This window comes from Clinocottus analis, unplaced genomic scaffold (genome assembly GCF_023055335.1).
Source record: "Clinocottus analis isolate CAN_PGR_092001 unplaced genomic scaffold, fCliAna1.0.p SCAF_10, whole genome shotgun sequence".
Lineage (NCBI taxonomy): Eukaryota > Metazoa > Chordata > Actinopteri > Perciformes > Cottidae > Clinocottus > Clinocottus analis.
This window is the reverse complement of record NW_027175821.1, coordinates 4,453,634-4,478,702: the sequence shown is the minus strand read 5'-3', so window position 1 is coordinate 4,478,702 and position 25,069 is coordinate 4,453,634. Positions and strand designations below refer to the sequence as shown.

At 45.7% G+C, this 25,069-nt stretch overlaps 1 protein-coding gene across 3 annotated transcripts in view; it reads left to right on the top strand.

Moving 5' to 3' along the window:
* The first annotated feature begins 275 nt into the window (after positions 1 to 275).
* The window catches only part of tenm1 (teneurin transmembrane protein 1), a 165,157-nt gene continuing 140,363 nt past the window's right edge, over positions 276 to 25,069 (top strand). For 2 of the 3 annotated variants that reach the window (XM_068583575.1, XM_068583566.1), the window contains exons 1-3: positions 276 to 936; positions 13,630 to 13,903; positions 17,789 to 18,136. In XM_068583575.1, coding sequence (XP_068439676.1) covers positions 13,687 to 13,903; positions 17,789 to 18,136 — 565 coding nt within the window. In that variant the 5' untranslated portion in view covers positions 276 to 936; positions 13,630 to 13,686. Of the gene's footprint in view, positions 937 to 13,629; positions 13,904 to 15,670; positions 15,861 to 17,788; positions 18,137 to 25,069 lie in introns of those variants that run through there. The other variant, XM_068583583.1, reaches the window with a different exon arrangement.

The window sequence follows — 25,069 nt, the reverse complement described above, 5'->3', positions numbered from 1 at the left end:
TATATATATATATATATATATATCTATATATATATATATATATATATATATATATATATATATATATATATATAGGTGTGTGTGTGTGGTTGTGATTTGTTTTCTTCTCTCAGGCTTGTTGCTCATGAGAATTCATTTTTAAAAATATATATATTTTGTGTTTTTGTTTTGGATATATGCAACTGAACGGTGACCAAAGCAGAAAAAAACCCGCCAAACTTCCACCTGTGTGTCTTCATTCATGAGTCAGCATTCCAGCACGGGACAACAGTGCGGCCATATGGCATCACCTGCCGGAGTCTAACCAGCGCCACCAGACGACCTCGCGACGCGAGCGGACGGGAGCCTGCGCGCGTTTTGTGTCTGTGGACCGGTCGTTGCTGCCACACCCCCTTCTCCTCTGCGCGGTGGTATGATCCAGGGAGCGCTGTTATAGCGGCACCGAGCCTCGCCAGCAACAGCATCGCCCGTCAGCTTTTCGTCGGGTTCAACTGCGGCTAAACGCGCCGCGCCGCGCTCCCCTCCTCCTGTCACCCTCGCACGGCACGGCGGAGCTGGCTCGCGTGCGCACGTCCCCTCCGCGAGGAGATCCCTTTCCACCCTCCGCACACGGCATCGTTTCGTCGTCCTCCATCGGCATTCGAGAGCGAGCATCATCAGCATCAGCACCGCCGCCTCGAAACCAGACCAGAAAGCGAGGAGACAGAGACAGAAAGAGCGAGAAAGAGAGGGAGAGAGAGCGAGAGAGAGGTGTTTCAGCCACATTTTTTTAATTTTTTTTTTTTTTTAACAGGAGCACCGCGTCTCAAGTCCAAGCTCTACCGAAGGAGGGGGTGGGGGGGGGATTGCGCAGTCTTCAGCATTTGCAGGGTCCTTATAGCGCGGAGTCGGGCTCAAAAAAAAGAAAGAAAAAAGGAATGGCTTTACGTCGGAAAGGTAAGCGCCACGTTCTCAGTCTGGCCTCTCTGGAGCGGGGCTCGGCCGGGCTACAATGTTGCTTTGGCTAAACGGGGCTCCGGTGCTGAGGCTGCGTGAGTTCACGGGGAATGCTTATTATCAGCTGTTCAGATGGGCTCTTTGCAACGGCCCGTGTGTGTATGTGCGTGTGTGAGCATACACGGAGAGTGTGTGTTTGTGGTGCGGGTTGTTGTTTAAAGGAAAACGTTTTTGAAAGAATATCAGTGCGCCTCCTTTGAAGAGTAGGGATGCCGACTTAGTGCTGTCTGTTTGACAAGGAGTCTAAATAATGACAGTTCAGGTGCGGAACAGCAGGGTTGCCGCGCTCTGCTTCGTGCGTGTGTGTGTGTGTGTGTGTGTGTGTGTGTGTGTGTGTGCGTGTTTGTGTGTGTGGGTAGACGTGTGTCGTTTTGCAGCCTTGAGTTGTTTTGCTCTCTCGGTTGTGGCTCGTCCACTCCATCTCCGTCAGCACGGAGGTATAGACTAATGATGCCAGCAGGGCCACCGGAGATCCAGGGGGAGGGAGAAGGGGGGGTTGGGGGTCTAGATCATAGATATGTCTGTCGCGGGGAGGGGAGGTGGGGGGGGCACTATACGGGTCCAACACCGTTGACCTGCTCCACGGACGAGCGTCCGGTTCACGTATGAACTTTCACCTCTCGGGATCAAGCTGCCGGGGTCGGTGAAAGCTATTGCTTGTTGTTGCCCCCTCCCCTCAATACCTCACACACACACACACACACACTCTCCACTTGGTGTTTGGAATGTGTGAGGGCGAAATAATTAAGGGGCAGCCAATGCATTTTGATAAATCATAATTATTGTGAAGGCAGGGGAAAATTGCACCAGGATGGATATGCTCCGATAGATTTAAATTAGACCTCCTCACTCCTCTCCTTCACAGTGGATTATAAATAATTGCTAGGAGTAAACCGCTGAAGGCATATTCCCAATAAATAAATAATTGCGTGAGCAGCACAAATAAATAAATAACAAATAATTTCTGAGTAATTGTCTAAATATACATTCTCCCATTAGGAAGAGACTCTCTGAAGAGCGTCCCAGTACTTTTTCTCTTTTTCCGGCACGTCTTGTTGAATCTGGCTTTGCTAATGGGCGAAGGGGGAGAGCAGAGAAACGGAGAGGAGCTGTGTACGTCCCGCATATAAAAATGCAAATGCATCGAAATCAGAAACTGCAATTTGTCGATATGTCTCATACATGGATTCGAATGCACCGCTCCTCCAGCCTCCGTGCATGACTTTCAGTATTGATGTTTGGCTTGTCGCACCCATGGGGCATACCTGCCTGCACATCATCCCCCCACGCCCCCTCCCTCTCCCAAAAAAGGGCTTCAGTTACAAGACCTGTAGTTGGTGGATGCAGGGTGTTGCGCTGTGTGAAAACTGGCCCCTTGTACCTGACGCCGCTCACAGCGCCGCTTCGGCCTTCCTCCTGAAGTCGTGAATGTAAAAAAAAAAAAAAAAAGCCAGGCGGTCTGTCTTTGCTCCCTGTGATTAATAGAGAGCATCTGTGCATGGAGGTTAGACACCCACACACTCTCCGTCTGTGCCTTTGTCACACACCCACACACACACACACACGTACAGTCACATGCACGGTGGAGAAGACGATGTAGACACATTGGCGATTGTAATTCTACATTCATTTCTCCCACCGAGCTGCTCCACTGTATGTGCTGATGGGCTGTGTGTGTCATAGCCGGGGGCAGCTCATGCTATTGTCTGGTGAAGTGTGCGTGTGTGTGTGTGTGTGTGTGTGTGTGTGTTGTCCACATGTGGATTCTTTTTTTTGAAGGGCCCTGCGGGTCTGCTGCACTGGAGGAGGTGGTGGTGGTGGTGGTGAGTGGGTGATTAAGTGCACATTTGAAATGGCACGCCCATTATGGCGATGCCTTTCACAATTAAGAGGACAGGCCTTTTTGAATTGAAATGTCACTCCGCCAATTAGACGGCGAGCACGTGCCACTCGTGAGGCGTTGGCATTTCTGTCAGTCAGTCAACCAGCTAGCCACGCGGCTAATCAATATCATATAAGATAGGGTACCGCAGACGGTCGAGTTTTTTTTTACGTTTCGACTTCGCACTAGTTTGAGGCCGCCGGCGGCCGCCATCGTCAGCTTCTCCCTCAGCTGTTGCACGCTCACTTTCTAATTTGCGGACTCCTTGGCGGTGCATTTGCCCCCTGTGCTCGGAGCCCATCGTCATAGTGCAACTTCCTGACAATTCTGGCCCGGAGCACTGTTGTTTTGCTGTCAGCGGATCCCATTGTCCTGAGTCGAGAAACCACACGCATAGACACACACAGAAATGTCTTCGCTTGAGTCTAATAATTTGTGTTTTTCTGAGATTTGAGTGATACAGCGTGGCCTTTGGTTAGCACAGTGCTGTGTGAGACAGCGGGGGAGTTCTTTTTGTTATCCAGCCCTGCATTATTTATGAATGTTCATTCCAGGAATGCAGAAGCCCCTGGCACTGAAATGCTCCTTTTCTTTCTCCCGTGGAACCGCTCACACACACTTCCCTTTCCCGTCCCACAAGTTTCGCCGCGAAACCGAAATTTCCTTAATAAAATCGGGGTCATGAATTAGTGAGAGGGCTTGTTTATAATATTGAGTACAACACTTTAGTGCTGCAGTCAGAGTTGAAGCTCGCAGGCGATGCGAGGCCCAGTGGGAGTTTTTATCCCCTTCTCTCTCTCTCCCTCTCTCCCTCGCTTCCTCCGTCATGTGGTAAGAATGTAATTGCCAGAAGAGCATAATATCTGTCAGTGCCCGCCACCCTGCTGATCATTTCAAGTGAAAGAACCCGAGCTGGCTGTGTAAACAGACTGCTGGACCACTAGACACACACACACACACACACACGTATACATGTAACCGTTGTACAACTTCAAATATTTACCTTCTTGCTGCAATACTGCTCCATCCTCGTGAGGAAATGTCCTGCAGTGCTAATTAGGGTTGCCTCTATTCATTCGGCTGGTTCGGCCTCTGCAGCAAGGAAATTGCCTGCGCTGCGATTAAAAAAATAAATAAAAAAAGTGAAACACAAAAGCAATATCATATCACTGAATTACCCTATAAAAATGTACGGTAGCACAGGCCCAGTGTTTACAGTTGTGCTTACAATGAATGCACTTAGTGCAGCAAAGCGTTCTCATTCAGTGAAAATATGGAGGGAACATGGAAAGCCTGGGTCCAGCATATGGACACTATTATTAATTAGCAAAATATTAAAACATCTTTCACGGGCAGAGCAGACTTCTTACTTTGTCCACATATGTGTTTTCATAAATAATTCTGAAAACAAGATGTCTGCTGCCCTCTCTCTCTAATTTCTGCTACCTTTATTTCCACCATGAGACAATGGTTTCTCACGTCAGCAAGCTGTTGGTCTCCTCTGTTTTGTTGTTGTTTATTTTTCTTTCCATATGACAAAGTAGCTGAACGCGATACTATTTATTTTAGTGTTGAAATCCAAAGCGGGACCAGCAGCCATAGAGGAAAAGGGACATAAATAGTATCAAAACCAAAATCACCTTCGGTTCACCAATGCTGCAAAGAAACACACACACACACACAGGCACACACACACACACACACACACACACACACACAGTATATGCCCGAGGCGTTCTTCTTTAAAGTATTTGGCTGTGTCCCAACTGGCATCTCCAGCCTTCTATCCTCTCTTGTCTTCTTCCATTGGGCTATGGGCAAGAGTCAGGAACTATATACAGTTGGAGAAGGAGCAGAGTGTTATCTGAGATTTGTATTGTGAAAATACAATCAAAGCCTTCACTCTCCTCTAACTTCAAACACTGAAACAGCCCCATCCTCCCTTTCCCTTCTTCCTTCACCTTCTGAAGACAGAAGGATCAGACCCACGAGAGGCTTACTGGTCAAGCACACTCTACTTCTCTTTAAAATATGAGATTAATTTGTCAAGAGGAGTGTGTTTGTGCGTGTGTTTGGGTGTGTGTGTGTGAGAGAGCCCGAGCTAGAGGGCTGAGACAGAAGGGCTGATTTAAGCGTATGGTAATTTCTGAAGGGCTTGATTTGCATTTGTTGTTTAAGGGCCGTAACTAGCTATTATGTTCATAAACGATTCACCTGCCGATTATTTTCTCAACGAGATGATTGATAGTTTGGTCCGAAATGTCCGTTACAAGTCTCCATTGTCCACGCCGTCGGCTGTCTCGGAAGACTTAAGAAAGGCGAATGTAAATATTTCACATTTGTGTTGTAAAAAGTGACGTGCTCTCAGTTGTCAAATTTGCGGCAACCTCGTCCTCCGTCAGTCGACTTCAAGCGCTCTTATTAAATGTGCTGCAAGGTGTTCCTTTTATTCTGTCCACCTCCTCTGTAAACATTAATACTGCTTGAAGGCGTTTTTTATTCTGTTGCATTGTGGTACGGCACTGGTGTTCATCTTATTTCGTCCACCCCCTATGTATACACAAAAGCTGTGTGCACTAATATCTAAGCAGGAACACACACACACACACAAACACACACATAGAGAGAGCCGATGCACACCTTCAGGGACACATTTCTCACCGTGAAATTTTTATTAATCAAGTCAGTGGACAACTTTAGAAGAAGAAAAATCAATTTTTGTTTCTTCCCCCAATTTATTACCACATAAATTGTCCTTCACTTCAAAGTGCGCGTCTCTGCGTCCGTGTCAAAATAATTAAGTTGAAATCCATTATATTTGCGTCGGTTTTTTATCTCCCCGCTTTGGGATGGCACGGGGGACAAAAGGGAGTCGATGCTGGCCGGCTTTCACACCGACAAGATGTACGGCGGCGTTTTCACCTTCGCTTCAATCAATAGAGGAACAATATTGTTATGAAAGGATTCTGTGAATATCCATCAAATAATCAGGAAAGAAAAAAAACCTGTTGCACATCATCAACTTCCAGCCGGCTGGAGCGACTCCAGCGGCCGATCCGGGAAAAGGGAGTCGACCACACACGCACGCACAACTGCGTCATGTTAGCACCCAGATGAAAGGTGAAAGGTCAACCGCACGCCTCGAGGTCGTGACGTGACTAATGTGCGTCCGCAGCTTTGTTGCGGGCCAACAATATGATTTATTCAGCAACGTAAAACAGTGGTGGCATACTGTACATCTCTCTTCTAAACGAGTTCATCTATTTCCTGCCGACTGGTAAATAGCCTCATGTGTATCATCAGTAATATTCATAGCTCTACTTTCTAGATGATCATGAATTATTAACTCGTAGAAAAGATGAATGGCTCGAAAACGGTGCTTGATGGGTCTCTGCTGGAAGCCATGTTTTATACAATACAGTACTGTACAGTACAATCGGGTTCAACGTGTTTTTTTTTCGGGGGGGGGGGGGGGGGGTTGTTTTTGTTATTTTTGTTGTTGTTGAGGTTTTTTTAACTTCAGAATGAGTCTCGATCCGCCGTGAACTCCGGGATGCCTTTCAAGTGCGCGTATCGCCGCCCAAATTGACTCATAACTGGAGAGACACACACATTCCTCGCTGATTCCCAGCCAAATTGCCAAGCCAAACTGCACAAAAGAAAAACTGAGTCGGGCAAAGAAATACCCAAGATCTACTCCAAGAAAATCGTGGCAGCGCCGCGTGTTGCAGACGCTTTTTCTTTCCTTTTTTTCCCTTCTTCAAGTGGAGCAGACCTAATACGTGTCGTCTCCAGATGTAACAATTCTGAAATCCCAAAATTTCACAGCGCACCGCTGCGTGTCACCCCGACCCGACGTGTCGGAGGAAAAAGAATTGTTTTGGAAAAAAAAAAAATCCTATTTTGTTCTCCTTTTGTGTGCTCAGACGACGCAATGATTCATCTGACAAGCGACAAAGGGAGAACTGCAAATTGTTAAGGAACATGCCTAATGCAGTTTTGCCTTGCAAATTTTAGAAAAGAAAAGAAAAGAGGGAGCAATGGAAAAGAAGATATTGGATAAATGCAAAACAAAGCCGGGTGTACGATATTGAAGAGAAAAGGGCTTGAAGTAACTCTCTGCCATTTCCTAACTGCAAATACATTTTACACTATGCGCTATTGATTTCATGCTTTGTTTATTGGTTGTCTAGAAAACTGTATCTCCCCTTTTCCCTGATATGCATCTCCACCTCCAGGGCTGAAAACATCTCTTCCACTTCTAACAGCCGTACAGTCCGACTTGGCGAATGTTTTTTTAAATTCCCTCTGTTTTTCCCGGAGAACGCGGTTCACCGAACCCTCCGTGGAATAACCTTGAGGCGCAGTTACGCCTTCCTTTACGCTGTCTCATCAGCTCCCAAAAGAGCACCGCCGCCGGGATCGCAGGTTTTTCTTTTCTTTTTTTTTTGTTGTTTTGGTTCCCGTGGCCTTTGAGTTGCTGCTCCTCTGGTTTGCGAAGGGAGAATCTGAGAGGAGGTGAGGGACTGTGGACAGATCTGAAGGAGCAGGAGGGGGGCGGGGCACTGTAGCGACTTTTAGTGCGGCGGCATCACACACACACACACAGAAAAAAAGAATCCTCAGATGACGAGCGCCACATCGCGACGGTGTAGATGGGAGATTAGCCCACTCGGCCTTCAGAAATCAATCTGCGATGCTGCTCAGTGGCGACGAGTAGATCCTTTCAGCCACTCCTCTGCAGGGCTAATGCTCTTTACTCACTCATTTTCTCCGTAATCAACAACCTAATCAAGGAGAGGCTGCGCCGGAAATACTGTCTCAATCGCTAATCACCCAATCCAATTTCTGGAATCGATGCCGTTGATTTATCAATTAATTCTGTATCTTTAATGCTGCCACTTTGCCTGGCTTTGGGTGTCAGAGGGTTTTAGCGGTCAAATGCATTATTGGAAGAGGCTTTTTACCCAAGCAGTGGCTGATGCAGAGAGCTTAGGGGGTTGTCAGTCTTGATGTAAAGCTTTATTTGCAAAGCGAGTTAGTGTGAACAGCCTTTTAGTCCTGCTAGGACGACAGGGGCATGTATTTATCTTGCGAGAGAGGAGGAATATCAAATGTGTTGAATAAGGCTTTGTCTTGTCAGGAATATTGATTACGTGGTTTTGGGTGGTGTCTTGCTCCATGCGTGTGTGTGTGTGTGTGTTTGTGGTGGATGCATGGGTGCCCCCTGCAAGAGAATGTGGTGTTGCATGTTCTCGCCCTTTGTGTGTGTGTGTGTGTGTGTGTTGGACTGCTATACCTTAATCAAGATCTAAAAGAAATAAGTTTCAACTGTAGTCAAGATATATATATATATAAAAAAAATTGGTCTTTGACTCGGCAAAGCTTGGCTGCTCCCACGCTGGAGGCTGCATTCAGAGGGCATGAATAGTGTAGGGTCTTATGGATTTCATCACTCCACTCAGGCATGCAATGGTGATGTGGGATTTGACTCATATTCAGCTATAAATAGTCCAACCGGTCCAGGATGGTGTCCCGGGGTCCCGGTCTGCACTGCGAGTGGACAGACGCGCGCTCTCGCTATTTTTTTTCTCCTTCTGCTTCTCGGGTTCATCTCGATGGCGATACCTGTCGCCACGAAGCACCTGTTCTGATAATCCAGTGAGGAAGTAGCCGACGTGGAATAACCACGTGCTACTTAACGCTCGACAAATGGACATTTGAGCTGATATCTCGATGGAGGATTAGCATCGCGATGCGATGTCACATTGAATTATCGGACAGCCCTACTTCTTGACCGGTGCTCTCGTCCCGACGCGTGGGCGCTCCAAGGCTTTTTGTGTCACATGCCGGTGCTGTGTGCACACAAACGTTAACCTTGGGCGCTACGGTGAGAGGAATAATGAAGGCAGGCAGCAGCAGCGGCGGCGTCGGAGGCTGAATGGCAAAGACACTGCGGGAGGAACCGCCGGCAAAGGGTCATTTAAAAAAAAAGAAGAAGGAATTCACAACATAGTCTTTACTGAAAAGGCCCGTATAGACCGGGTTGCTCCTCTATGGCGCGTGGGTGTGCGAGTGTGTTGTTTGCCGGTTTGAGCGAAAAGGCTGTTAAGTGTGTGTGGGCGCAGAGGGGCGCTGAGTGTGTGTCCGTCTGTGGCTGTTTTACCGGCGTGTGTTTCATCTTTGAATTTTATCAGGGATACTGTATAGAGGGGTCCTGGCTTCTTTCTCTCTTTGTGTGTGTGTGTGTTTGTGTGCGTCTGGGTATACACTACGGTACGAGTTCTGCCGGTATAAACTCGGCATTAGCGGCAAGAGATTTCAGGCTTGGTCAGCTATGAAAGCACGGCTACGTGATGAGCGTGCTGCCGCTGCCCACAGATAGCCGGCCCTTATCCACTAATTAAAACCCTCTATCACTCCATGTCTCACTTGGCAATCTCTCCATCCTTCAATTCCCCCCATTTTCACTGTGAAATCTCTCCATCTCTCATTATCTTCCCATCACTCTCTTTATTCACATGCTCCATTCATCCCTCCCCTCCTCTCGCCGCCTCAGTGGGCGGTGTTGTGGTGTTATTGTGTTTCGGGGTGGCTTAGGTAGAACGGGGTCCCGTGGATCCTTCAGGGGCCTCTCGTCGGAGGTGTCCCTGTCAGATGCATGAGGAACTACGACACTGCTAACAAATAGAACAGATAGCTTTGTAATCCATCTTTTCACACATGCACACATATATTTATCTCTCTATATATATTTATATATACACACACACACACACACACACACACACACACACACACCCCCTTACTCCAGGAGAGTGTGTCTGTGGCAGCTCGCTGTTTACTCCCGCAGGACCTGTAGCCTGGATCTGCATTCAGCTACAGAGCGCGCCTCCATTCCTTCGGATGATTAAGTCATCGCAACGGTAGACAAAATATATAAACCGGCACACAACACCGGGGCTGTCATGACATCACTTCGGTGCATCTGCGCCGACGAAGGCAGCTCACACTTCAGCATGAATATATATATATATATATATATATATATATATATATATATATATATATATATATATATATATATATATATATATATATATATATATATTCATCGCCGAAGCCTGTTTAGTGTGCGGGATTAGCTCGTCTCAGTGCAAACACGCTTCATGGAAATGTGTAAATGTGTAAAGGCCAGAGCTAACAAAAGCTAGCAGCTCTCGATACTCACAGGGGGTCGCCAGGCTGTTATGAAAAATAAAGACGCTCTCTGCATGGAAGAAAATGCATTCGTAATCCTGGAACTATACTGTATCAATAATCTGAGGAGTTAATATTGTTGGACGGCTCTCTGCTCTCCACTTCCCCCCCCCCGCCCCTCTTGTTTATTTACCAATGTGAAACTCAATTTCTCTGCCACCGCCATGGCCCCAATCCACTCTCTCTGCCTCTCTCTCTATTTCCCATTCTCTCTCTCTCTCTCTCTCTCTCTCTCACTCTCTCTGTTCGTCATGATTTCAGCTCATTCATTTGAGATTGGAAAGTGTAAATCGGTTTGGACTCGTCCTTATGGTCCTTGTCTTCACACATGACCGTCTCCGCCGCGCTGCTCGTGCCATTGTTGTTGTGGTCGGACATCTTAAGGACCCCTACCCCTTCTGGAGAGTGTAAATCCTGTTTAAAAGCAACTGTGTGTGTGTGTGTGTGTGTGTGTGTGTGTGTGTGTGTGTGTGTGTGAGAGAGAGCCTCTGTCACTTCTCTAAGCAGATTTGCAAAATAAATAAATAAATAAATCGGCCCACTGGTCCATGCGTTCACTGAGCAAATGGATGGAAAGGAGGAGGTCAAGAGGGTGGAGAGTCCCATTAGATATTATTGCAACCGCGTAGCCATGGATTATCACTCCACACACATTCTGGTTTGAGTATGCGTGTGTGTGTGTGTGTGTGTGTGAAAGATAACGTGATAAGAGACAGAAAGAAGAGGGTTAGTAGAAAGGGAGGGAGTTGACAATATAATGCGATCCATGTGTTTCACTCAGTGTTGTCACTTTGTATTCATTTTGAACCGAGCAGTGAATAGTCCATTACACGCTGATGAATTATAGATTAGAATGAAATTAGAAATAAAATCCCACACAGTAACATATACATACGTTGTCGGCGCACGCGACTCCTCGCTTGCTCATCCATCTGCGGCGCAAACAAACACGCAGGAGTTGCATCTGAAATGTTCCACCGCATCCGACGCCTTTTCTTTCGCCCCCGTGTTTTTGAAGCCGTCCGCCGATGAATAGGAACTCCGCCGCGGCGCACGTGCGGCTCTGTATTGTGGTTGTAATGCATAAATCATCAGTCTATGAATTTTACATACTTAAGTCTTGCGCATGGAGACGATTAAATACTGTTGTTAGTATCTGACTTCTGTCAGATACTAACAACAGTGATGCGATCAGTTAAGCACTTAGCTTCACTAAGGGATCCATCGGAGCACCGCGTGGCGCCCCTGCTCCACATGTACATCTAAAAATTATGAAGGGGGATGATACAAGTCTTGTAGTGCAGGTTTTGAGACGATTCCGGTATTAAAAATTAACCGCAGCGCGATGCTAATTATTCCGACGTCATCGGACCTTTTTAAGGGCCGTCCTTAGGTGCGTTCTGCATGAATTGTAACCCGTAGCGAGGCCATGCCGCCCCGAGGCGGTCACTCCTCGATTGCAAATCTAGGCTAGTGTTGCGCTCAGGTGGCGCATGCTGACTTTGTCTTACAGAACGGCCCATGTGTCTTGTTTGAAGTGAGCTTGGCTCTAAGAAACAACCTCCAGGTTTTGACATCAAAACCAAGAATCAAGCCCCCTAATGGGCACCCCACTGTGGGCTAGAATTAGCGAGAATAACCCCCGCCAGCAGGCTTACTTCTCTAAATGCGAAGGGCCTCGGAGGACGAGATGCAGGGTGGAAAGCGTGTAAGGTAGGGCAGGGATGAGAGGGAAGGAGGAGGGAGAGCAGAGGTGGACTGATACAAGAAAAGTATTAACCAGGAGGGGAAAGTGTTTTAAAAGGAAACTAGACATTGTACGCGTCGATATACACGCAGGACTACATGCGCCGAGCGTAATGTTCACGACTCGGTCTCTGCATGTTTACACACGACAAGATGGTGCGCCTGAACGCAAGGTTTGCCCGCTTTTGTTCTAGCGTGTGAGCACGTGACAGACATAAAACAGGACAGAGAGCCTCTGTAGAGACAGACAGCAGTCGGTGCCTGCAGCATGCTCGGAGCTCACAGGGTAATGTATACTCGCTCCTCGCCGCACCAGAGAGAAGGTGACACCAGTCAATCCCATTCTGACAGGGCAGCTGAGATAATAGCGGGCTTTGATTCCCGGCAATAACTCCTGCCAATCAAAATGAGAGGGCGTCGCACTCACAGAGAGCCGCGAGTGCATGCGCGGGGGAAACGCAGGGACTTGCAAGTGTTGCTACAGTAGCCGCGTAGGTAATGGGGATGCAAAATGTCTTTTTTTAAAAAGGCATTGCCGTGCTTGGCGCAATCATTGCAGAAGGGGGGAAAACGCAGGAGATGGAATGCAAGGAGAGACGAGTGTTGAGCCTTTACAGATCATCTTTGCTCTGATGATGTCTGCAGGGCCGTGTGTGTGTGTGTGTGTGTGTGTGTGTGTGAGGGGGTTTGACTGTTTTCTGTCAGGGGTTGGTGGCTGGTCCGCACGCATCTAAACGCACGTGAATGAGGAGGGTGAACGTGAGGCCAAGGGAAGAAGTCTTTCAGGTGGAATAAAAGCATCACTGCAGTGGAAGAAAGGTCAGCTGTAAACTTGTATCAGACTAGTGGTGATCACCCTGTGCTGCAGATCTCTGAGGTATTGAGCAGGCACGCTCTAATGGCTTTGATATATGGACTACAGGACTCCCTGAAGAGGTCAATACCATAGCACTTTGTCTCTATGAGCAATGACCCTCTCAAGCTCCATTTAGAAGCTTTATATCTGCAGGAAATAGGCTGGGAAGGCCTCGGGCAAGGCACGGCGAAAGAGGTCTAATATGAATGAAGCATTTTCTAATCACTCCTCGTGTGCCGTAATCGTCGTCCCAATCAATCATTAGCTGTGGCCGCATGTGCACATTTTTGCCAGACGTTATCAGAAATAGATTTGGAGAGGGCTGAGGGAGGAACATGAAAGTCCGTGCTGACTGGAGCTAATTTGTCAACAACACTGTACGGACTGGCGTGTCTCATCTTGGAATTACCTTGGAATATGGACGAGTCACAGTGTTTAATGACAGATGCGGTGGCCCCCCCGGCTACGAATTTGTTGATTTATTTGCGACTCGTCAATGGTTGTCTGTGGAAGAGAGATAAAGTCGACAGTGGCCGGGGAAAAAAAAAACAGAAACCGCGACCCCCTGTGGAGGGCTGCGCTTGATTTTAAAACCGGACGGAATGACCGCCATCGCGGCCCCTTCCCGAGCGTATCGATCCGGGAACAACCTTTGGTGTGACACATGAAAGGAGCCAAATAGTGTTTATGAATGTCCGCTGTAACTGGAACGAGCAGACGGTGCATTATTGTTCCACTGTGTTCAATGACGGACTCCTCCTGTTATATTTTGTTCTCCTCTCTCCCCTGCTTCCCTTCATTCCCCATCAGCAGCCCATCCTTCTTCCTCCCCGCTGGCCTTTTTTCCCCCCGCCTTCATCTTAACCGTCCGTCTCTTCCTCACCTCCAGACTCCGTGCTCCGTGCCGTGGCCGTGCTGAGTGACTGAGCGGGGAGCCCTACAAGCCATGGAGGAGATGGACAGCAAACCCTACCAGCCGTTGTCGAAGGGGCGCCATGAAATGGAGATGTCCTACACCAGCTCGTCCGACGAGAGCGAGGACGGCCGCGCCCACCACCGCTCCTACACCTCGCGCGAGACCCTGCCTGACTACACGCACGAGCTGCGCCTCACCCTCGGCTCGCACCGGGAGAGACAGAGCAACTACAGCCAACCGCAGCCAGGTACTTCGCTCGGGGCTCGCTTAGGCCGGACGCGTTTCCCTGGAAAATACATACACCCGAAGCTGCGCGGACGCTGTATAAGTGCACAGATGGATTCTGGAACACATATGGTGGACACGCGCACAAACACACACACACACCGACACACACAAAGGCGCACACACAAAGGCGCACACACGGAGGTCTTTAAAAGGACCTATGTGAATTACCTATTACAGTCCACAATGAGCCAGAAGGACAGTCGGAGGCAGCCAATTACCTCTTCTCCACGGAGGTGATATTTCTCTCCCACAGCTAAACTAGGTCAACCCCAAACCTCTCTGGCCTCACCTCAGGTGGAACACCACCCTTCATTACACGCACACTCACAGATACAGACATGCACGCACACACACACACACGCCACCCGGGTGCACGTTGACACATACACACCGGAACAAAAAATCCTCCCTGCCGGTGACAGGAGGAGAAATGGGCCAGCGTGGGCTGGTGATGGATGGCCTTTATGCAGGTCATGTGTGGTGTTAGGAGAGAAGCCGCACCTCATCAGGATAACGCCGCTGTGCAGCGTTCGCAGAGATCAATAGATGCTCTTTTTTTCCCGCTACCCTAAACCTCCTGCTACTCCTGCAGAAACCAACCCGCCATGCTAACAAGCAACATTAGCCATTCACAACAGTTACAACTCCCGACAAGCAGGCTGCTCCGGGGATTTGGCGGTTTGAATGCCACCTTCTATGGATTTTGTTTGTATTGTTTGCCGGGCGGCGACCCGTCGATGGCCATTAGTCATCATCATGTCTTCCGCAGCATGGTGCTGTCAAAGAGCACTCGCATTCTTTTTTTTTTTTTTTTGCGACAGTTACGGCTTTTCTGTTTCCATAACAAACAATGTCCCCTGCTATCAGTGTCATATGGTAAGGTGCAAGAGACCCCCCCAAAGCAGCCTTTGAAATGTCAATGGCAGCCGGTTCTGCAAAGCACATCTGTTCATCTTTGGGGCAACAGAGTTATATATAGCATACCCTACCTAAGTAACCAACTGTTAAGGGGGGACATTGCCTCCAGTGACGTTTTTAATGGATTACCGTGTTCCTGACAAAGATCAGCCAATTTGTCTCTCCTCTTATTCCCCACCCATGTTCTTCATATTTTCCTTCATCTTTTAAACCGCCGCATCTTGCCTTCTCCGCCCTTTCTATCCTTCCCTTCTCTTCTCCCAGCTGTTCATTTTTTCCTAATACTACACATTCCTCTCTGTCCAATTTACTCCCACAACCAAAGTCTGCTCCTATCGGAACAATACCTTTGATTGATGGATATCTATATACATGTACAGGTGGATCAAAAGCTCCATGACCCTACATCACTACATAAGACAGCTAATCACAATAATCAGTTTTGCTTGCCTAGTAATAAACTCTAATTAATTAATTAACCATTAATCACATCCTTGCAACTTACTCTCTCTGCATATAGTTATATGTGTGTGTGTGTGTGTGTGTGTGTGTGTGTGTGTGTGTGTGTGTCTATATATATATATATATATATATATATATATATATATATATATATATATAAACTATAAAAAGTATATCTTTGCCAGTATACTCCGATACTGCGCTTGTGTACTCACAAAAGTACTTTGATACAAGCACACTCACAGCAACGTGACAATTAACTGCAACAATAACCAAACACACACACACACAGACACACACGGGTTGACGCCATTACAACAGTCCGTACCCACTTCACTTGTCCGGGAGAATTAGCAGCCTCGACGTTGCTCGCAGCCACTTCGGTCTCCTCCGCATTAATTAATGAGTTGAACTGTGAGGTTGTCGGCTGTGTGTCTCGCGCCGCAGCCGTTGTTAGGGGGTTTCCGTCATTTCGCGGGCTCGGCGTCCCGTCAGCGAGCGTCCCGGAGAGAGGACCAAAGCATGCGTGTGTCACAGTGAGTATGAATTAAAGCCTAGTCATAATTACAGTTGTGACTGTGTGTGTTTTTATCGGGGAATAAATGGCGAAACTCCTCCTCAAGAGCCGCGAGGACACCCGAGCTCAGCTGCTGCGTCTTGCTAGTTTGCAAACTAATGGTGGAAGTCAAGGGCTTAGCAAGTTAGCTAGCAAATTAGCTTAAGTTGTAGCTAGGTAGCAAGTTAGCTAACCTAGCTACAACTTAACCCCACTGACACACCATGGTTTACACACTGTGGTTTTTATACGTATGTTTTTACATTTCTGCACTATTAATAACTGTTTAATTTATAACACAGTTAAACAGTTAAAAATTTTAAATCCCAACTGCAAAGTACTAGCATATATGCTCTGTATCGGGAAAACACAACGTTAAATGTTAAAATGTCTGCAACAAACACTGTAATGGTATTATTAAGTACTCGGTATTGGCAAGTACTTAAATGGAAGTACTTGTAGTAACGCTACACATTATATTGCACAACTGTCAACTGCAGCTTTTTTGCCAACTATAGCACACACCGTTTGACACACAGTTTAGGTTGACCCTGCCAGGCCCCAGCCAATTGAGTTGGTGGATATTAACCAAGTTTTGATGTGTTTGTCATCCATTACATCCAGTTATGGATCAGGTAATCATGACCCAGATGGTTTTGGAAGGTATTCTGACTTCATAGGCTGAACGATGTAGTGAGTATATAAATAGTACATTTTCCTCTGAAGTAAGTCAAAAGCCGCTAACTGCAATGGTAGGACATGGGAATTTATTAAAAAAAAAGATATTTCCCCTCGAACTAACTAGTAAAATATATTCTTGTAATATAAATTTGTCTCCAAAGAAAACCCGCTTTTCAGTTTGCGGTCAATAAATGTTCCTTGCTGTGGGGAAATAGCCTATTTGCTGCTGAATTGCCCTCTTGCAGACAATTTGAGCTAAACAGTATGTGTAGTGGTGACCAATCTTGCGCCGGTTTAATTCCAGCCGAACAGTGTGTGAGCCACAGCTGGCCTCGACCCCATCAAACAGGCACGGCAGGACACATTGCTGGTCAACGGAGTGGTCAACACGACTGTGGCTCTCGTTGAAACACTGCGGCTCGTGTTCAAAGGGCCCGACCTAACCCACATATTAACTGCACTTAGTGAGAGGGAGAGGAAGCCGTTCTTCCTGAATCCTCAGTGGACTCTCTTTGATACCAGGCTGCAGGAGTATCTGTATAGATTTCAATTTACGCCACGCTTTTTAAAAATTCCATCAGTTCCATCACTTCCACTTATACATTCCAAACCGAAAATTGAGGTGGCGAGGAATAAAATTTACTCAACTGCCTCTGCAAAAAATAAAAGGCAGCGCTCAATTGAATTGAATTGAATTGAAGTGTAACCAGAGGACTAACGCAGTATATCTGATGTTCTCAGATAACAGGCTGATGCTTGGGATTGCAGGGCGTTCTAATACCTGAAAGCATATGAGGCTCAATTTTTCCCTCAGTCTGAGTCAATATTAATAAGGTTTGATCTTTATCTGATCTCTTCACCCCACCAAGGAGAATATAGATGAGATCAGGGCTCTGTTTGAGCAGCAGTTCAATACATCTCGAGCTCGATAGCACACATCAGGCAGCCCCGTACAGGATATAGCTTCACTGTGAACGGATAAGAAAAATCAAGGTTGGCGTTTTGATCCGGACTTCTGCTGCAAAACTTGTAATAAATTCTTGCTCAAATAACAGCCTGTATGTCGACATAATATGGGAGATGTTCTGTGTTTGGCTTGAAAATGCCGGCCTCTAACAAACACCTGGTCAGCTTAGCTGCAGAAAGCAAATAAAAACACAGGCTGGTATTAAAGGCTTTTTGAAAGGCTGTGCGATCTCAATCTGTGCGTCTCTCCTCTTCCTCTAGAATTAGACTTCTGCAAGGTTGGGCCCATGAGAAGCCCTGACTACCACATCCACCAACAGCAGCAGCATCAGCAGCAGCAGCAGCAGCAGCAGCAGCATCAGCATCAGGAGGACGAGGAAGAAGCACTGTGCTCCGGACCGGCCGCCCACGGCCACAGCCGCTACTCCCTGGGCGTGGGCTCGGACGTGGACACGGAGCCGGAAGTGGACCCCTCTCCCGCTCACGGCCTGCAGCACATGTGGATGCGCGGTCTGAAGTCTGAGCAGAGCTCGTGCCTGACGAGCCGTGCCAACTCCGCCCTTTCCCTCACTGACACTGAGCATGACAGGAAGTCCGAGCCTGACAATGGTGAGTGAAGTTCTTTTCTTCCATGAGTTGGGGCGAGGGATTGGCCATTACTATGCAAAGCGCCCAGGGGAGATTTAAGTTTAGCAGATTAATGAAGTGCACCTTTGATGAATAATTTTGTGCCATGAAAGTAGCAGGTTTAGGCTGCTTGTGTGTGACTGTATTTCAGTTGCATCCTTACAGTCTTACGAAGTGATGCAACGTAAAACAACACATGACATTGTAACTCCTTTCAAGATTGAAGTTACCACCCCTGGCCAATACATGACTGAAAGATTTAGTTTTTGAACTAAAGCCAATTCTTAAGTTCCTCTCCCTTTTAAAGCTCTTTGATGTGGCCAAAAACCGAGAATGTGCTATTGGTTATTTAGTCTCTGAAGTGAGCCCGTACTGGAGGTGAACCTGGGGTTGACTGGGAATGGAGCACGAGGAAAGTCCGTTGACGACTATGGGCGGCATGTGGCTCAGAAAGGATTGAATATCCATCAGAAGCTGCAGCTGATTTTTGGTTTGAGGCTCAGAGGAAAATTAATATGGGGCGTCTACAGTACCTTAATGGCTGCCTGAGGGCAGCAGACAACCACCTCTGTGAGAGGACTATAGCCCGCGAGGAAGAAGAAGTTGAGAGGAGGGGGTGTAGACATGGGGCCAAACTAGAGAAGAGGCTGGGAGGGTGCCAGCTATCTGTCTTGCACTGCTGGGCTGTGCTTGGTTCCCTGCAGATGGAGAGTTAGTTAGAGGTGCACACAAACAAAGACAGAGCTCTCCAACCCATCCCCAAGGGCACTGTCTGTTTACGTGCAGCACAACAAAAAAAAGAAACGGTGGAACGTATTCAGTGGCTGAGAAAAGCGAAGGGTGATGGAGAAAGACAGAGAGGGAGGGCAAAGAAAGAGAGGGGAAGAATAGGAGACGGTAGAGCAAAAAATGCTAATGAGAGAATAGAAATGGTAATGTAATGGTATAATTAGAATGAGAATAAAAGGGAACGAGTGGTTGAGGGTAAAACAGGTGAAGGATAAGCTGGTTTCTCGTGAGCGTTGGACAAAGATGGCGGGAGAGAGAGGGAGGGAGGACTGAGACGGGTCGAGGAGAGGGATCAGTGAACCGTAGGGAATCATAGAGTTTAGGATGTGCTTGTTTGTGTTTGGGATGCACCCAGGGGTGCTGTTTAATGGCAGCCGAATTGGACATGGAGTCAGCCTCATGCAAAATCACAAGATGGAAGAGCAGAGAGCTAGCAAGTGGGAGCCCAAGCGGCATTACACAGTAATCAATTTGCGATGGCTGTGTGCATATGGACCAAAGTTATTACCATTTGAGATGAGGGACTCCATCTTTATCCAGGGTCAGAGTGAAAGCCGCAAACGGGTGGGGGCGAATTGGGGGGGAGAGATGGGCATGTGGCAGAGGAAACAGAAGCAAATGAGGACGGATGAAGTCATGGAAGTGAGAGGAGAGGATTTAAATGTTCAAAGCATTTGGCTTTACTGCTACAATGCACCAGGAAAGCCGGTTTTATGTGGATTTCATATGTCACATGAAGAGCTGCATGTCCTGCGGCTCTCCAAACCTTGACACAATCTCTCAAGAACATGTTCTTCCTTTCGCTCAAGCTTCAGCACCTCTCTCTCTGTGTTTTCTCTCGGGTCGGTATCTTTACTTGGCCACCTTTTTTTCCTTTTTCTTCTTCTTTTCTCCTCTCCACCACCGACGCCCCATTCATACTCATCCTCTCGCTGTCCATCTCCGTTTGACACGTGGCCAGGGGTGTCCATGCGTGGCATCCTCTAATAGGAAATGCATTATGGATGTCACATTTTTCTCCATCAGCACAACAAAGTCTCGCACGCCCCTCTGTTCCCAGTGATAATGAAAGTTAGAGACACTCGCAAAGAGATGTTGGCGTAAAGGGGCTGGAATCAAAAAGCTAACGTCCCTGCCAAAATGAAAGTGCATTTTAAGTCGGCCCGACCTTGCACTCGCTTTGTCTTCAGAGCTCGCCCCCTCCCCAACGCATTAATGATGTCAGCTTCAAACTGGCAGGAATCCTTTTGTTCCTGGTCTGATTGAAGCTGACAAGTCAATTTAGTCGGTGTGTGTGTGTTTGTGAGGGTGTGTTTGTGTGTGTGTGTGTGTGTGTGTGTGGGAAAAATAGCGAGGGGGGAGCGACAGATTAAGGAGTAAAGGAGTGAGAGATTCAGTTTGTGTGCGAGGCCACGTTTATACAGACGTCTGTCTCGACTCTCTTTCATGTGTGTGTGTGATGGGTTGCGGGGTGGGTGGGGTGTGGGGGGTGGGTTGCATGTCCAACTGTGACACTTCCCCTGGGGGAGGCTGTAGGCGTTTTTCGAGCACAAGTCAGACCTGCTGACAAACTCAGGAAAACATCAACACCCCGAATTGACGACAGCACACCGTTAGAACAGAAGAGATTGGCAGTAGAAAGATGAAGTGTGGTTCAGCGGGAGTTTACTGCTGATACACACACACACACACACCCACACACACACACACACACACACACACATATGCACACCCAAATACTCTAAATGGCCAGAAGTATGTGGACAATTGTTGGCATTATATTAATTGAACTTACAAAATGTTGCCACAAAGAAGGAGGCAATGTCAGCAATTTTTATCGCAGCGTGCACTGTTAGCGGTGTTAGCACTGTTAGCTGCGAGGCGCCTGCTCAGCCGTCACCGTGTTAATAGCTGTTAAGAGGCCGGCTCAGGGGCCTAGCCCAAATGTTTTTATATATGTATGTTTGTATGTATGAACTGTTTGTGTGTGTGTGTGTGTGTGTATATATATATATATATATATATATATATATATATATATATATATATATATATATATATATATATATATATATATACACACACATATATAAATAAATGCATGCAAACACTTTGGTTATGTAGTGTATAAATAAACAGTATAGATACACAATTATACTGTTACAATGCTAAATATTGAAAGAACAGTTTGACATTTTGAGAAATATATGTATTCACTCAATTAGAGAAGGGGATCAATATCGCTCTCTTGTCTGTCTGTTAAATGTGGAGCCACAGCGAGCGAGGAAGGAGGAAGTTAGCTCATTAACATGAAGAAGGGAGAAACTAGCTTGCCTCACTTGCTCGCCGTGTCTTGTTTCATTATTCCATACGAGTGAAATGTTTCGGTGACAATTCATGGTTTCGGGGGAAGTTAAGTTGTGTTGGTGTTGGAACGATCTCGTGGGAAACAACAGTCTGCTGTATCCATCGACCCAGCACCTGTGTGTAGCCTCCCCGCTAGTTGTCTGGCAACCTCACCGCTAGACTTCAAAAAAGTTGCCAGAGTCGCCCCTGGTTTTCATTACATAGCCTAATTATCTCCTGGTTCTCACTACATAGCAGGTTTAGCATGTAGACATGAGACTGGTATTGATTAACTCTCACGAAGAACGCAAACAAGCGTAATACTCAAAATGTCAAAACTATTCCTACAATAGAAATTCTTCATTTGCAATAGCATTGATTTAATTGTACAATTGAGTGCTGAGATAAATGTTGAGGTGAAGGAAAAAGAGAGAGAGTGAAGATGGATTTGGTGTCAGTCTCCTGAATAACTGCAGCGTGGAATCATTTAAAAAAAAACAAAAAAACTTTAGGTCCATTATCTGGGTTACAACACTTTCCTATAATGAGATGCTAATTAATTGGCCACTTTTTCATTAGTTTAATCAGTTGCAGATTTACTCAAGGCTTTTGTCTATCTTTTTAGCTTATCTTATATTTTTTTTCCCCTCTCCACTTTTCGGGGTTTGACACATTGGCATGTAGCAGACAGCCTCCTGGTTTTACATGACTGCACTTTTCATACATCGGTCTCCGAGCTGAAATGGTTCTCAGGCAACTGCAAACAACCAGTCCAATGAAAGGCTCTATCACTCATTATGGGAGATAACTTTCCGTGCTAAAAAGCAAATATCTGTGTAATTACCACGGCCTGAGTAAGCACTTGACTCTGATTGGCTGCAGGACGTCCATTATTATTATTATTTTTTACTTGACAACTCCCTTTTATAACTGTCTGATAACAGTGCTAAATTAATACACTAGAAAGGTTTGAGTGTTCCATTTCCGCCAGTCACTGCAGATAATGGTGGGAAGAAAATGGGTTTTCAAATTGCCTCAAACATTTATCGTTCCCGAGTTAGCAATCAACCCTTTTTTGAGAGTAGTAGTGGTGAAAAGAATAACACAGTCCTGTACGAAATGTAATCCCCCTGCGTCAAGACACATGTCGGCCCACATCTGTTATGCTGACCAGGCAGTGACACGGTGTTATTGCTCCACACAAACAAACACAACAAGATATTATGGCGTGATTGTTGTTTGTCCCGTCTAAAGTCTCATGTCCAATGTTGCGCCTTCCGCCAACAAAAAAAAATCCTTGTTCGTGAAAATATTCCTGGCAAAATTTGAAGAAATTAAAAAAAGTTATTCTCTGTTCAACAGGCTGGTATTAATATTTCAAAGCTGGATGTTAGCTAAATGAATATTTTACTCAACGGAGACAAAGTCATTTGAACAGATATGTGAGTCCCTTCCCCCGTTAATCGTCGCCATGAATTTATTTACACTTGCCAGCTTGCGCCTCTTGAATTCAATCTGAGCACACTCATTTCTCAAACAAATTCGCTTTCTAAATATTAATTAATTTTGTTCATGTGTAAAACATGCATTTTTCAACACTGGAATTGTCCAAGATGGATGGCAAACCAACCAACAGCTTGTTCTTTTTTTTAATTTATTTTTTATTTTTTTAGCTTCTCGAATCTTAAGAGTTGCAAATTGAAAACATTTGGGTTTTGGACTCTGTCACATGAAAGAAGCCCTATATATATCCCATAATGGCTCAGAGGGAATTCTGATATATGTACATTTGTCACTATTTTTGTGAAAGTATAAACACTATAGAATAAAAATAAAACAATGTTTAAGATGTGCAATACAGGAAGGGGCTCACTAATTTCATTTTCTTCTAAAACCAATGTGCTTATCCAATGCTTAACCAATGTATGAAGTATAAGCATTGCGAATGTTCTTTGTCTTGAATGAGAGAGTGAACTCTGTAAAAAGGTACAGGAGAAGCCTGCCAGGTCTATACTTACCAACACTAAATGAGGCATATTGCCCCAAAATAGATTGCTGCCATTAGACCTTCAAATAAAGTCATTTAGAATATTTTTTTCCCAGTGTAGCTGTTGTCCTTGCCTCGAAATAAGACAAGCATGAATGTTACCTTAAACATAAATGTTACATGGCGGCTATAAACCAAGTCGTTTGGGGGCCTGGGGGAACCGCACAATGTCACAAAGGGCCCTCGTATCTTTTATAAACATGGCCCATTATTTTTTATAATGATGTGCCAAAGTTTCGCAGTCAAGTTTGGCCAAGCTGTGTCGAAGTAAGTGTTGCAGAAGGTTAGCAAGGGCGTCAAGACAAAGGGTTTGGAGCGTGGAGGGAAAGAGTGACCTTAAGGTTTAATGAGCAAGCATACGGCACAGAGAAAGACAAAGTGAGGGCACTGAGAACACAGGAAGACTGAGAGGCTCGCTGGCAAGTGAAGACATTAGACGGGATCTGACCGAGCCATCATCAGAAAGTCCTGGCCAGGTTTAGCTTTTATACGCTTTGGAAGTGGCGACGCCCCAGGTGATTAGGGTTAAAAAAACAAAAATGAACCGTAGACCTCGCTGTGAAACTTTCACAATTGATTACTTGCATTGAGATGATTATTTTTTGGGTATTACAAGTTTTCTGTACAATGTGCGAACTTGTTCCAAAAGAGGAATCTGAACATTGGATAAAGCCGAGGTTCAGAACTCTTGTTTCATAACATATTAGAGATATATTTGTTGTATAAATCATGCTATGAATAATTTAAAAAACCTTCAAAATATTGATGATTACAATCCAAAAATAAATAATCAACTAATAGATATATACTGATATTAAGACACATATTTTGAACATTGAATAAAACTCGGTTCCAAATTCTTGTTTCATTTTGTTGACGTATTGGAGTCAAAGTTTTTTACTGAGGGTGGTTTTTGTATCACTCCATAAATCATAAAACACCGATGCAATTTTATTTTTTTTGCCATGTTGAAGGAATAAAATGCTCTATAAATCAGGCTATGCATGGTATATGAACAGACCCTTCAGAATATAGATAGAATGAAACTGGAAGGTTGGGTCTACGTAAGCGATATAGAAGATCGCTTGAAACTGAGCTTTGTGTAAAGGAACGTTCACACCACAAGACTCATAATTAGATTAAAGATCACTCAGAAGTCACAGGCCATGAAACAGCATATATCAGTGAGGAAATCTGTTTTTCTACAACGATATCACAATTAATTTCCACAGTTGACTAGTCACATTAAGCCATTTATTTGTTGTCTTACGGCTTTGCATATGCATATGATGCGTTATCTAATGCTAACTTTCGATGAATTTAGGAGAAATCTGCAAATACAAATGGAAAAAGTGTAAAATACGCATCGTAAATGTGTATTTTTTATGTTTTCTCTGCACTAGTCTGAAACTAGTTATAATCGCAAAAACTAAAAAAATGAACTAGAACGTGTTTGCCTGTATGCATTTCATTGTAGCTAGCGTCATGTGATATATGTTATAGCTAAGTTTGGCATACCGTGTGGAGGAACTGATGGAATCGGGTGTAAGAGCAACAGGTGTTACACTGAATTAGATTTCAGATGGGAATCAGAATTTCAGGATTTCTCTACTTCATGATGCAATTCTGACATTTAATAGGCAATCTGGACTTTTAATTAGATGGCGAGGGAATTACAAATCTTTTTATGTGAGCCCACCCCCCTTTATCCAATAGTGTCCGATAAGAGCATT